At 39.9% G+C, this 14,256-nt stretch overlaps 3 protein-coding genes across 5 annotated transcripts; 1 reads left to right on the top strand and 2 right to left on the bottom strand.

Annotated features, from left to right (window-relative positions):
- Positions 1–213: 213 nt before the first annotated feature.
- Positions 214–4,612, bottom strand: LOC109959010 (probable G-protein coupled receptor). The gene is made up of 2 exons (XM_020598048.1): positions 4,378–4,612; positions 214–2,222 (listed from the first exon to the last, which is right to left on the bottom strand). Exon 2 carries the CDS (start codon positions 2,134–2,136, stop codon positions 856–858), a length of 1,281 nt encoding a protein of 426 aa, XP_020453704.1. The 5' UTR covers positions 2,137–2,222; positions 4,378–4,612; the 3' UTR covers positions 214–855.
- Positions 4,613–5,381: 769 nt separating this feature from the next.
- On the bottom strand, positions 5,382–8,910 carry LOC109958955 (uncharacterized). Of its 3 annotated transcripts, none has more exons than XM_020597954.1 (6): positions 8,826–8,910; positions 7,674–7,844; positions 7,417–7,573; positions 6,721–6,896; positions 6,282–6,510; positions 5,382–6,165 (listed from the first exon to the last, which is right to left on the bottom strand). In XM_020597954.1, exons 2-6 carry the CDS (start codon positions 7,827–7,829, stop codon positions 5,966–5,968), a joined length of 918 nt encoding a protein of 305 aa, XP_020453610.1. In that variant the 5' UTR covers positions 7,830–7,844; positions 8,826–8,910; the 3' UTR covers positions 5,382–5,965. The 3 variants fall into 3 exon arrangements, with proteins under 3 accessions (XP_020453610.1, XP_020453609.1, XP_020453611.1); XM_020597953.1 differs by lacking the exon at positions 8,826–8,910 and adding an exon at positions 8,134–8,465; XM_020597955.1 differs by lacking the exon at positions 8,826–8,910 and adding an exon at positions 8,134–8,463 and having other exon boundaries at positions 7,417–7,570.
- Positions 8,560–13,736, top strand: rrp9 (ribosomal RNA processing 9, U3 small nucleolar RNA binding protein). Its single transcript, XM_020597956.1, has 15 exons — positions 8,560–8,768; positions 8,917–9,011; positions 9,120–9,232; positions 9,328–9,395; positions 9,801–9,842; positions 9,938–10,064; positions 10,187–10,311; positions 10,438–10,530; positions 10,607–10,707; positions 10,927–11,061; positions 12,039–12,101; positions 12,234–12,391; positions 12,641–12,720; positions 12,870–12,943; positions 13,588–13,736. The coding sequence occupies exons 1-15, from the start codon at positions 8,694–8,696 to the stop codon at positions 13,679–13,681; spliced, it is 1,443 nt and encodes a 480-aa protein (XP_020453612.1). The 5' UTR covers positions 8,560–8,693; the 3' UTR covers positions 13,682–13,736.
- Positions 13,737–14,256: the final 520 nt, after the last annotated feature.

Here is a 14,256-nt window from a genome sequence, read left to right on the forward strand (position 1 = left end):
CAAATTCATCTGAAGGAACCTACAGTTAGTGACCTCAAGGATGAACTTGTACTGGGGAGTCTGGCTATTGATCTCATGCTCACAAGACAGCCTGTTCCTTCACTTTTGATTGAATGCCACTCACATCTAAGTCGCAATGTGCTAATAAAAGGTGTATATATTGCCTGCTGGTGATGTGCACTAAGGTTACTGCGGTTTAAGTAATGATCAGTGTTTATTTACACATTTGAAGCCATAAGAAACAACAAATTCTTGAATAAAAAGTGATTTCTTCTTGGAATACAATAAATAAAGTTTGCAGAAATTCCTACAACACACAACATTCAACTGTGTAATATTTTAATTGTATAAAGAATATTGCTGCTCTATTTGTACTGTAAGAATACATTTCTGCTCAGTCTCACCCTCAGCATCTTATTTATGAGAAATAGACCTTTTAAATGAATATATTGTCATGACATACTGTTCAAGTATAATGTGATACCTGCGTTCATTGCTTTTAATAAAATAGATCTACTTATTGCAGATAAATAGTAACATTTCCTTAGTCACCAGAAAAACATTTTTAAGTAGGATTAGTAACTATATAACATCTAGTTTTACTAGAGATTCAGTAACAATAATTTAAAATGACCATGAGCTTTGTGTTCCAGTATTTGTTTCTGAGGGTAAAAGGTATAAAACACAGTATAAAAGAGTTTCAGCTTTCAAAGACAAGAAAGTAAGTGTTCATTTCTTGAAGCTATATTTTACTGTATACAGATTACAGACATTGTAGACATTCATGAAGTACTGTGAATCCCCGTGGATTTAGAGTCTCCAGGTTATTAATGCTGTGGCGCAACAGTGAGGTATTTAACTGAACTCTTCTGGAATCTGCCCGGGTAACCTGAAGCCAGTCTGCCCACTTTGATCCAGAGTGCTTCTAGGACTCGATGTGGCAAAGCTTGCACATGTCTCTAACGTGCAGCTGGTCCTGTGGAGGAACTGCAGGAAGTTCTCATGGCCTAAGCCCTCATGGCTGGAGACACCCAGCTCTACTGGCCGGGCCAAGTAGCAACGCCTCAGCTTCCAAAGCTCTTCCCTGATTTGCCTGTTAAGAAGCCCATAAAAGAATGGGTTTATAGCAAAGGAGGAATATGCCAGCCAGGTGACCACATCCTCCAGGTCATCAGGGATTCTGGGTGTTGTATCTAGTGTCAGGTGGAGATGGAAGGCAAAGTAAGGCAGCCAGCAGATCAGGAACTCACCAACAATAACAAGCAGAGTGAGAGCGGCCTTACTACCACCAAAAAGCCGATTGTGCATAATCCTGCGTGGGGCACTGTGGGTTGTGATGATGGTAGTCTGGCTGTTTATTGAGTCAGAGCGGTGTTTCAGTTGGCTGTTTGCCCACAAGGGCAGAGGTCCATGCTGGCGAGCGGCCACACGAGCCACCTTGTACACATTACAATAGACGGTGAAAATCACTACAGCAGGCAGGCAGAAACATGTGACACTAAAGAGCACATAGAAGACCGGCCTGTGCTCGCTGTGGCTCCAACATATTGAGCAATGCGCAGCACTGATGGTGCGCAGGCTGCCATAGGGTGGATACCCAAACACGTTGGACAAGCCCAGCAGAGCAGAGGCCACCCATACCAGTACCACGACAGCTGCAGTCAGCTTCAGTGTCATCTTGACTTCATAGTGCATTGGGTGGACAATGTAGTAGTAACGTTCCACACTGATGGCTGTGATGGTGAAAATAGAGGCAGCTATGAGGATTACATTGAGGAAGATGTAGACCTGACACTCCAGCACAGTAAACACCACACTAGGAAAGTACGGAGAGCTTGACACAATCCCAAGAGGCATGAGCAAGATGGCACACAGCAGGTCCACTGCACACAGGTGGCAAACAAAGGCAAATTTCCTAAGATGAGGGGCTTTTATGACAACAACTAGAACAGCAGTGTTGGCCAGAAGTGCCAGAGCATTCAGGGTCACCATGAAAAATATCCCTGTCAGGTCCTTGAAGCGTGTTTGGGGGCTGGGAAGGGTACCCAGCTGTCTGCTGGGAGCTGTTGGCATCGGTGCCCAAATGCTTGTGCTGTCATTGTCCTGACGAGTCAGAAATGAACTCTTCTCCTCCATGATTCATAATAAAGGTTTCAAAGTACACATCTGGATACCAGGCACCCTCAAAGGATCACTCAAACATCAAATTAAACATTCCATTCCTGTGAAGAGGAAAAATAGACCATTAAAAGAAGATATTTACATTTAACGCTATTTGTGTAAGATATGATTAAATAAATAAACTTGAAATAACCAACTTTTTATTCACTTTGATGCAGCAGAAGCAATCTGCAAACACAGTATTGACATATTATCACCTTTTAAGTTAATACCTTCTACACAAGCAACTGCAAATTTATATGTTCAGCAGATACAGTGCAACAGTAGCACCCATTTGGATTTGTAGCTGTGTCCACCTGATGAATGCAGGACCAATATACACTCTCCATTTAACACTTTTTGGCCTCTACTAACTCCTGAGGGAAATTTGGCTTTTCTTTAACAGAAAACAGCAGTATACAGCAGAAAGAAATGATAAGAATGAACCAAACCAGTATAATTTTCCAGCCATAAAACCAAACAATGTGCTGAACAGGCTTTAAAGTTTTGCAGAGCTGTGATGTACTGGAGAGTTCGGTGATACTGTAATTCTCAGCAGGGTAATCAAAAAAAGGAGCCCTTTTATATACATGTAGTTGCAAGTAGTTGTTAAAGGCAGTGTTGAAAAGAATCCCGTTATACTAAAAAACATAACATGGCAGATGCTCACAATTACATTCAAAGTTACATTTAACAGTATTGGTGTACATATACTGTAGTTTGGGACTCAGATTTTTTAAAAATAAATTAAAATAAAAACAGTATTGTCAGTCAATAATTGTTCCCATTATTTGTGGGAATATTTTAGCAGGGATGCTTTGTCGTCCTTGCTTTTCAGTGAGGGAGACACATGATCAATAGGAATAATTCATGGTGGGCGCCCTGTCCCTTCTCCATCCGTCCTCATCCTTTTGAAGTGAAAGATAAAGATAGTGCTTGTTTTAGCCCAGCTGCAGAGAACTGGCTGTACTGATTAGTATGTGTTCAGTGTCACCCTCCACAGCGCCATCAAAGAAGAAACCTCTTGCCAGGACAGCACATTTTACTTAAACAAAATGCTGCAAATTTAGCCTTAACTTATGTTAATGCTATTATACTCCTCTCTGTATTACTTTGAAATGTGCCTTCCCATAAAGTTATCTCCCCATCTTGCGCTGCTAATCAAGCCTCAAATGTCTGCCTGTGGAAGATGCTGAAACTGATGATCATGCCCAGCCACTAGTTAGTTCTAACTTATTTAGTTTCATTATTAATGCAACTGGGAAGCATGTCACTGATTTAGCCTCTGCTGTGTTTCTTCTCTGTTACTATATTTTATGTAGAAAGAAATCTCCATAAATGAATCATTTTCTACATAGACCTGAGAATGACAGAATTATGCTACAAAGCACTTTATGCTGTACAGGGAAAGCCCATAACTCCATCCTTTATGATGACTTGTATAATTATGTCAATCACCAATTTTAATGCATCAATATATTAATGTATATTTATGCCAGTTGAAGACATCAAAGTAAAATGACCATTAGCTGTAGGCTAAACTTCCAAAATTCAAGATTCAAGATTTTTATTTGCCATTTATGCATAAACACAGAGTCTGGGCATATAGGAATTCTTATGCAGGGCTCTCCTGGAGTCAAGTAAAGAGTTTAAAGCCAAAAGAACGCACACCTAGTCTAAATATAAGATCACCCAAGAATACAAAATAGTTGATAAAACTGTGGATACAGGAATAAGGTAACAGGTAAAATGGGGAGTTTCAAATATTGCACATGGTATTGCACACAGTGTAATTGTATATGGTATTCTACTTAGTAAGGTAATGAGGGGTTGTTGCACAGGTTTTTCACATTTTGTATGTAGTCAGCAATTTCAACAGAGTGCATTATTGTTTAAAATTTTACCAGAGTGCAGTGCTTCAGGACCATATAGTGGATGGTGAAGGCACAATGAAACTTTTATGCACTCTTATTAGACTCTCACAAACAAATGTATTTTTGCTTACAGAAGCAAACCTTGTAGGAATCGCCAGTGATAATATCATAAAGAGAAAAACTCTGAATAGCCTACCAGTGTTTCTCTAACCACTAAACTGACCAATTACACAGCATTTATCATCACTTTTATATGATCTCTACCTACAACCAACATTTAATAGAACTATAGAAATTAGGTTTGTCACTTGACTCAATTCTTTCTGACCAAGTAAAAACTTACCACATTTTGAAAATGGGCTGTGGTTTCACTAGTTAGCTTTCCTCTTGATTTTTGTAAAGTTACTTCCAAAAAATTGTGATGAGTCGTCTCTCTCAAAAACCACCAAGCTCACTGCTCAGGTATTGTGTCCAGGTGTGCAAAAGTGCCGGTCCACCTGTCAGGAGTTATGCTGCCATGTTGTGTCCTCTGATAAATATTGTAGACTGCTCAAAGAAATAGGTGGTCCTTGAAAAGGACCCCAGGGAGCACTGCTACTAACACAGACAGAGATGATGTATTGTGAGTCCACTGAGACAGCACAGCTGGTTTGAGAGAAAGGATGGGGGCGGAGCTAGTAATCAGTGATTGTTCAAATTACATATTTCAAGAGAAGATGACTCTCAAACTGGCACTCATTGACATTAGCCCCCTTAAACACACTCACGCACATTTCTTTTTATTCCTCATGGACACTTACATGAACTTGTACAGTATCCATGTCCTGGAGACTTTCTCTAAATTCATTGATCTATATGGTGGGAACCAGGCTGAGTTGCCACGGTGTAAGTGTGCAAATAGGTTCTAGTCCCCACAGTGTAATACTATGCACACACACTCTATCATCACTTTGTATGTGGCAGTGACTGTCACACACTGTCCACTATACATCTGTCTGTGTACTTCTCTGCGATTCTTCTCTCCAGAGATTCAGAGAGAATAAAGACCATTTTGGCTGGCTTTGTTTGGTTCATTCAACATTTCACACATAATATTTTCTTCTTAAAATGGAGTCTATTCTGTTTTCTTAGCTTTTTTTTTCTTGAGTAATAGAAACTATTTGACAACAGTTGTGCTACACAGCTAGGTTATCATTTTAGGTGTGGATCACTGGCTGCAGTGGCGTATGAAACAGAACTCAGCACTGACATCTGCTGGTTGCTGGGACAGCAAAACTGTATCTCCATGAGAGCACACTGTACTTTAATGTGCTGATGTAAGAAAGAATCCAAATTAAGATAAGGTTATCCACTTCAAAGGTTTATTGGTTCTTTTGTAATGAAGCACAGCAAACAGAGATTTTATGGAAGGAAGGATTCATCATCACCTGTGACTCATTCTGAAAATGCTCAAATAATATCACTTGATGTAATTCACAACTTGTCTGAAACAACAGGGCACAAATGAGACCCCTATGTTTTTTAAAAGCGTGTAAATGTCCTACTTTCAAACACAAGCTGATTGAAATGCAGTAGAAACATTTGACACAGATCAAGTTGACAAATTTGTTATTTCAACACAGCCATTTACTACCTAGAACTAAACAAGGCTTGGTTGTTTTTTTACCAGTGACAGTTACATATGTGGACATTTTATTGTGCTGTTCAGTGGCTCGGTTGAGTGACCAGGATAAACTGTACACTTTTCATACATGAGGTAAAACCAGCTATCAATGTAAAAAGACAAAACTCTAAAAAGTAAAAAATAAAAAAGAAACTGTAACTAGATTTCAATACTGAACAAACTAGGCAAGCAGTAATGAAAACAAAATGGCGCTTTTCTCTCAGACATGAAACGGTGATGACCAAGAGATGATGGCAGATTTGAAAGCCTATAAATGGGAGTCATTTCTCATTCCTCCATTTTCAGGCACAAGTGAAGCATCTTGGCAAAAGCTTTGATCAGCAGCTTTGTTTTCAGCTTTACCCAAACCAAGCCTCTTCTTTAGCAGCTTGTCCTCGTTATTCAACTTTGTCCTGATTGCAGTTTTTATTTGGCTGCTGTCAACATTGAACTTGACTGCCACATGATCTAGTAAAAGAAGCACAATAAACACTGTAATCTCCATTTGTTTTACCAAATTTCATATATACTGAGCACAAGTATGTGTTTACAATATAATGATAACCAAATGCCCTTTATCTTACCAATTATACTTCTCAAGATCTCAGGTGGGAGTTGAGGCTTATGGCAGTCCTCTCCTGTAAAGGTGTTCCTCCGGCCCTGCAGAGAGTGTGTGGCCAATGTTTCTCTGTCAAAGAGCATCATCAACAGTGCCGATGTGTACTTCTTGTAATCTGAAATCTCTGCGATGCGTTCATAAAGATTTTTCGGTACTCGAAGATTCTCAGAGAGATAAAGGAAGTTGTGGTCATCCTAAAACAAATCCAAAAAAAAATGTTAGTTCCAAAACTAGTAAGATGCATTAACAGCTGAATCTGACACCACTGCTTTCATTGTGGTTCAAGTAAAAACTAGTGCACTAGCATTAGATCAGTTCTCGCGTGACAACAAAATTTAAGTGAACTAGGCAATCTTCCCAAAACTGTGCTGTGAGTAGAAGACGAGGAGAACATGAGCTCTGACCTCTGGGATATTATGAACTGCTCTCATCTCTGCCTCAGTCTCAGGCAGGAAAGAGATCGCTTCATCTTGAGGGATTTGTGGTGCAGCTGTTGCCTCGCCTCCTTGGAGAACGTGATCCAGAGTGACTCGTAGTTCATGTGCTGTGTGCCTCATCTGCATCATGAGAGTATTCATCTCTGCAAAAGGTTTCCAATCAGTTTAGAGATGCTGACACAGGAGCATGAATTTTCAGTGAATAATTAAAACCAATAAATTGTATGCTTGTAGCCTTGGCTAAAATTGTGAGTCTGAATTCCACCTGCAGAACAACCAAAACTCGAAGCATCTAGTTTTGCATTTTGTTTTTCATTTGACTGTTAAATTATAGTGTGCTTCTTTACTGGTGTGTAATTTGGTGGAAAATAAAAATCCCTTTTATTTAATATAATATCACTTTTTGAACATTTAAATAATTTGATAATAATTTCCTAGGAAACTTTTTAGAAAGATCCACATAATGTACAGCAAATATTGAGGAAACTAGAATTGGAATCTAGCCATCCCTTTGTATCATTATACTTCTGAGATCTACAAAAGTATGACAGAGGACATGGGCTCAGTGGAGACTATGAACATAATGTTCCTACAGTAATTAGATTTGTGGTCTTGACAGATATTTTAGGATTTTTTTTTAACTAGTCATCTTTTACCACCCACCTTTCAGCTCCCTCAGCTCTCTCTCTGCCAAAATTCGACATCTGCGTTCATATTTGAGTTGTGCCTGCAGTTGCTCTATTTTCATGAGGAGACTGATGGTGTCTGTTCTGATGCCTGGACTGGCAACATTTTCTTCATCAAATTCAGTGGTTTCCTGCTGCCAAATGAGAAGAAATCAGATCAACGTTTTCCATGTATGGTAAGGTAAACTGCAGTTACGACCTTTTTATGCAGAATTAAACAGTAAAATTGATCACCTCATTGTTGGGAAAAGGTGAGAAGCTGGATTCTTCAGCCATCCTGTACTTATCCTCCACTGGACCACAGCCAAAGTCCTGTACATCTGTGCAGCCTTTCATCATCTTGACTGGTGGTTGTGCTGGAGCTGCTCCTGCCTCTCTCTTGGGTGGCATGGGGGTTTAAAAAATCTGGACACATTACAAATTTGATCATTTGGCACATCAAGCTTTGCTTTTCTGTGCAGTGTAGTACAACTTTGAGTCAAACTTTTTCAGTAACTTAATGTTGCCTGTTGGTTTATTTTAAAGTAATTCATAAGAGACAAACACGAAAAGTTAGTTCCCATCGCATCTCACACCCCACCTCCTCAACCCCTCCTACTAGCCTCCGGATTGCCTCCAACTGGAGCCAGTGAGTGATAGAAGCTGTCTTTCATTATTATAATACATAATATTAGTCAATTCAGAGGAAGCTCACCTGGCAGTTCAGCTCGACTTCAAGGATAAACTGTCACCACACTCAATGAGGACAAAGACAGCGCAGTAAATGGAAATACTGCGTAGTAGAGGAAGTAGTAGTACTACTACAGTAATACAGTACATAGATCCTGGTACAATTACGGCTAATTTTTAACAGCCGCGCAAAACGTTTAATATGTGTGGGATGCTGCTGCTATATTAATATTTTACTATGCATTGTACACATGTATATAATATGACTGTTGTGAAATTTATATTTTTTTCCAATTATGTGCGGAACAAAGGTGCGAAAACGTATTCCCTGAGGGAAGTATTTTTCTCCTGTACAGTTTCCTGCTTAACTAAAACCTTAGTTTAACCAATAGAATTCAAAGCTTTCACAGAAGGCGGGACAAGTTGAAGAAACTATTATTATTAACCAATCAGCGCCTGACTGAAACTATGACTTCAACGGCCTAGTTTGGTTGGCGTTCACCCATGTGGGTTCAGTGATGGTTTGCTGTTAGAGAAAGGTGTGGATCTGCAATTATCATTTTTTCTTCAAACGGAACTTCTATCATGTCTTCGTCTTTCTTTATAAAGACAAAACAACAACACCCGAAGAGGAAAACTGAAGCGGTGCAAAAACCTAAGGTAAGTTAGCTAAAGCACAATAACTAGCTAACCAGCAGGGTGATTCATGCGGCTTACCTGATACAACCTGCTGTTCTGATGCTTCCCCTCACCCAAACTATACGCTGTATGTGTGGCCTTATTTATCCTCTGCTTTATCCTGCTTCAGGGTGATGAGGTTTCAGGTGCTAAGAGCAAAATAAGAGCGAAAAAGGCGAAGTCTAAATATAATGAAGAGATTTCCAGCGAATCTGAGACTGAGAGGTTAGTTTCTTACGTGTTGGTTTGAAGCTGTGCATTCTTGATTTTCATTCTAGGTCCTGATGTGAAATCACTTTAGCAGTTCTGAATTCGTTGTGTTTGTTTGCTCAGTCCTGTAGCGTATAAGAAAAGGCAGTCCAATGAGGAGAGCGGATTTGACGAAACGCCGCAGGAGAAGAAGCTTAGATTAGCTAAACTTTACCTTGAACAGTTAAAGGAGGAAGGTAAGCGTGTTTTTATCCATATAGCTTTGAGGTCTAACATTATATATTATATGTCGGTGCCTGTATGTGTTTATTGCGTGATCTGCTTTCTTCAGAGGAAAATAAAGCAGAAGAAGAGTCATTTGAGGCTAATCTGGTTGCCGGACGACTTCAAGAAGAAGTGGTAAGAATTGTCTTATGTGATAAACCAGTATGTTTGATAAAATTGTTACTGGGGACATGTGTGAAGACATGTCCCCTTTGCTTTTCATAGTCCTGTCACTGTTCACCCGTCACTCCTACTGCATGAACCTTTAATAATTTCAATTTGATTTACTCACTAAATCAATTGTTTACAGTTACCATAATTCCAGACCAGGTAGGTTCTGAGCTGGTGTATATGCACGTTTTGGTCACACACTCACAGCAGTGAGACTGACAGGAATACCACTACCCCTTTGTGTATTTTATTTTTAAAAAAAGTTAAATTTCTAGTCTATTCTCAGAAACGTCTCAGATTGATACACACGATCGTATAAAATGCACAGGTCTGTGTTATTGGTCTTACTGTTTATGTGGTTCTCCACAGCTTGAACAGAGAGGAAAACTTCAGCGGCTTATTGCCAAAGATGTAAGTGTGGGAATTTGTATCTTGTAAATTACTTTGTCATGGGAGGGGGGGAAACTGATTATTAATGAACTGACTTTTACTTCTTTGTCTTTTAGCTCATAACACCGGATGCCTCTGAGGTCAGGGTGTTAAGAGGACATAAACTTCCAGTTACCTGTGTGGTCATCACCCCTGATGACAAGTGCATCTTTTCTGCTGCCAAAGACTGCTCAATCATTAAGTGTTAGTATAAAGTAAAATTTCATGATGCCATTGTATATAAGTGGTCCTATAGTTGAGAAAGCAAACTGATTGATTTAGCAGCCTCAGTGCAGTTTTATTTTTTTTTATTTTCTTATCTTCAGGGAATGTTGAGGATGGTAAGAAACTGCATACGATACATGGGGGTAGGAAAGGTACAGAGGATCGGCATGTGGGGCATACAGCCCATATCCTGTGTATGGCCATATCATCAGATGGAAAATACTTGGTGAGTAGTGCTTTTTTTCAGTATGTTATGCTTTTGCCAGTTTTGCAAAGCCTGCTGATTTACGTCTGTCTTGCCATGTGGCTCATGATGTTGTAACAGCAGTAATCTTTCTCTGCATCTTTTCAGGCCACTGGAGACATGAACAATCTGATTATGATTTGGGAAGCAGAAACGTGTAAACATCTATATAAATTCACAGGACATAAAGGCCCAGTGTCGGTATGCTCTCCTCCTTTCTCTCTCAGCTCTGAGCTCCTCTTGTTCTGAGTCATATAGAATGTCTTTTCCTTCTAAGGGTCTTTCATTCAGGAAGGGAACTCATGATCTGTACAGTGCCTCTCATGACCGCTCGGTCAAGGTCTGGAACGTGAATGAGAATGCTTATGTGGAAACTCTGTGAGTAACTAATCAGAAGACCCTTTTTTTCACCACAGTTGCATTAAATTAATGAGCTGAACTGTGAATGTGAATCTCTGTAGCTTTGGGCATCAGGATGCTATTACAGGACTGGACAGTCTGAGCCGAGAGCGCTGTGTGACCACAGGAGACTTTATTTCACCACAGTTGCATTTGCATTGAATAAATGAGCTGAACTGTGAGTGTGAATCTCTGTAGCTTTGGGCATCAGGATGCTATTACAGGACTGGACAGTCTGAGCCGAGAGCGCTGTGTGACCACAGGAGGACGGGACCGCACCGTGAGGGTGTGGAAGATAGCCGAAGAGTCTCAGCTCGTCTTCCACGGTCACGAGTGAGTCCGTCTGTGTGTGTGTGTGTGCGTGCGTGTGTGTGTGTGTGTGTGTGTGTGTGTGTGTGTCGGCTGTGTTATGCTTGTTAGCATCAGTGAGGCACCTATTCAAATATTAGTCTACTGTAAGATTCATGTGAAAACATAACGGTGCTCAATTTTTAAAATAATGTAGTTTCTTGAAGTGAAAAGTAAATTATGCCTCATGCACCAAACAGACATAAATAGCAGTTCTTCAAATGTAACCGCCCCGTTTTTATTTCATTACTTAAATAAGGAAAGAAATCCATAGTAATTGTAGCATGTGCTAAAGTGTGGGCACCCCAGTAAGACTGCTTAGTAGAAAGGTGCATTTTTCATGTCTGTTTACTGCTGGGGTTGTATTTACTTTTCATTAAAAATTAACAAAATATGTACTTCACACAGAGATGCCCAAACCTTTGCATACAGCTCTGTATTAGCAACGCATAAGCCTCAGATATCTAATGTTGTTGATGGCAGGCTTAGCAGTAAACTGTTGGCTGAAAACCTCAATTAACAAATCAACTGTCACAAAATGGCTGTAATTAGAGTGTCTAGTTTACAAGTAAACCACTGTGTGTCTGTTAATGTAGAAAGTAGTGAAAGCAGCAAGACATTTGGATACAGCTGATGACGATGACACTGTCTGCTACAGAATTGTGGCAGAAGCGGTTGCTAGTAGCAACAGTGTGTTCAGCTGGACCAAACTGCTGTTAGTGTAATTATATAATTTAGTGTGCTGTGGCTTTCTAATGTCCTGTAGTGTTAAACATGGTTTCACTGGTGGCTAGGAACTTAAAGAATCCTACAACCCTAGGAAATCAGAATAGCTTAATTTGACTCTCCAAAATGAAGCTTAGTTTGGTGCATAACAATTCATTCTGCTTCAGTGTTCTTGTGTTGCATACAGAAAGACTGACCTCATTGGTTACTTTATTTACCTTTTCTCCTCCCTACAGGGGTTCAATTGATTGTATCCAGCTCATAAATGAGGAGCACATGGTAACAGGAGGTGATGATGGGTGAGACATCATTAGCAGTTTTTACACTTGTATTGTCTCAATAACAGAAAAAAACCCCAGGATCTCAGTGTGCTTACACATCCGTTCATGCTTCTCTTCTGTACCCTCTCTCAATGTTCTGAATGACCTCAGCTCTGTGTCCCTTTGGAGTGTCAACAAGAAGAAACCTCTCAGCACAGTGAAGCAGGCTCATGGTTGCCATGGTGATGTGGGGCTGGAGCAGCCTCACTGGGTCGTTTCGGTAGCGGCGCTTCAGAACTCTGATACCGTCGCCTCAGGTGCCTTTGGCTGTGAGAATCCTCCTTACCAGCTTTTTTTTTTGTTTCTTACACTTTAATACATTCAGGACACACAAAATTAAACCTTTTCACAGGAGTCATGTATAAATACAAATTTAGGAGATTTGGTCAATGTAATTGTTACATTTGGTCTCGATCAAAGGACCTATGCACTCCTAAGTACCACAGCTGATGCATTTGATTAGCTAAGCTGTAGATAAGATGTTTTCAGTGGTGTAAAATAATAATTCCTCTGTGTAGGTTCACACAACTCACAGGTGCAGCTATGGAAATGTGGTCAGAATTATCGTGGGCTGGAGCCTCTGTTCAGTGTACCAGTGGTAAGCTCTTAATTGCTCCCCTCTTCTGTAAAAAGGTTGCATTTACATAAGATGTTTTTAGGTAATTCTGCATTTTATATTGAATACATTTTTGGCAACTACCACAGTAGACTATCTAATTTTGTCACTTCCTCTGCTTTCCCTCCCAGTCTGGGTTTGTCAACAGTCTGAAATTTTCAAGCTCCGGTCAGTTCTTGGTGGCAGGACTGGGACAAGAACACAGGTAACTGGACTTATGGTCATATTTCCATAGAAACTGTCTGTGGAGCTTGGGTCAGCTAATCGATCAGTATACAGTAGGTTCATGTTCAGTGAATGCAGTGTCCACTAGATGGCAGTGTTTATTAGCCTCTGTCACAGATGAAAATACACTTACTGTCTTCCAGTACAGCCTCACTTGTTTTGAGTTGTGGTGAAAGAAATGATGGTGTCTTGAAATGACAGTGAGAAGATGACATAAGGCAAACAACACTGACATGATTTATGCTTGGAAGTGTATAGTTGGATAATGTCAGAGTTTGGATAATGTCAGAGTTTGTCTGATCCCCTTCCAACAGGGTACAGGAAAAAAAAAATACTGGGATGGATATCATTATTTAGCATAAAGTGCATAATTAACCTGCTACATACCTGAAAATGGGTTTTAAGTAGCCAATGGTATCATTGTCTTTTGCAGTTCATCCTAAAGACCTGATCTGAATGTCTCATATTTGAAATGGCAATTTTCAATTTAATCTAGCTAGTGTACTAACAGTTGGTAAAGTTATAGACTTTTCCTCAATGGAAACCCCCCCCCGCAAAGTGTCAGATGACTGTCTGTACCCATTACCATTACCAATGACTCTGCTTCTTTTTGTATTTCTTCAGGTTGGGCCGATGGTGGAGACTAAAAGAGGCTAAGAATGGGATCTGTATTATTCCTCTCAAAAGAAAACCTAATCAAGAGGAAGCCAATGACTGAATAGTGGACTCTTAAGTGCTTGTGTTCTTGTTTCTAATTAAAGCTTTAAAAACGGCCAGTGCATCATGTTTTTGAATTGTTCAAACAGGTGCTGGCTGTGAAACTTCTGAGAGCTTTTGTTTTTGAAGAAATGCTTTAGCAGCTTCTGCCCAAGTAAAGGAATCGTCATTCTACCTGTATTGGACCAAAATTGAGAAGAGGCTGAAAGATCTCCCTAAGGTTTCATGGTCAGTTGGGTAAAAATGAACATCACATTATGTCTTCATGTCATCAGGGGCTGCCTTAGAAACTAGATGACTGGGTTACTTGGGCTTTATACTGGCCTATGTTGTCATGGTAAATGCTTCTATTTTGAGAGACAAATGTAAAATGGTAGGTGAAGTCCTTTTTAAGTGCATTTGAAGGAGTGATTAATCAGAGTAACCATTATATGGTGGCAATTACTGTGCTTAGCATTTACACTTTGTCCTGCAGGTGTTGTCTTAGGCTTTGGCAGAAGTGTAGCCATCCTTTTTACTGGAACGTGTTTTATCAGTCATACATTTATTCACTATAGGACATGTACAAATGTTAAG

This window comes from Monopterus albus, unplaced genomic scaffold, assembly GCF_001952655.1.
Source record: "Monopterus albus unplaced genomic scaffold, M_albus_1.0 scaffold36.1, whole genome shotgun sequence".
Lineage (NCBI taxonomy): Eukaryota > Metazoa > Chordata > Actinopteri > Synbranchiformes > Synbranchidae > Monopterus > Monopterus albus.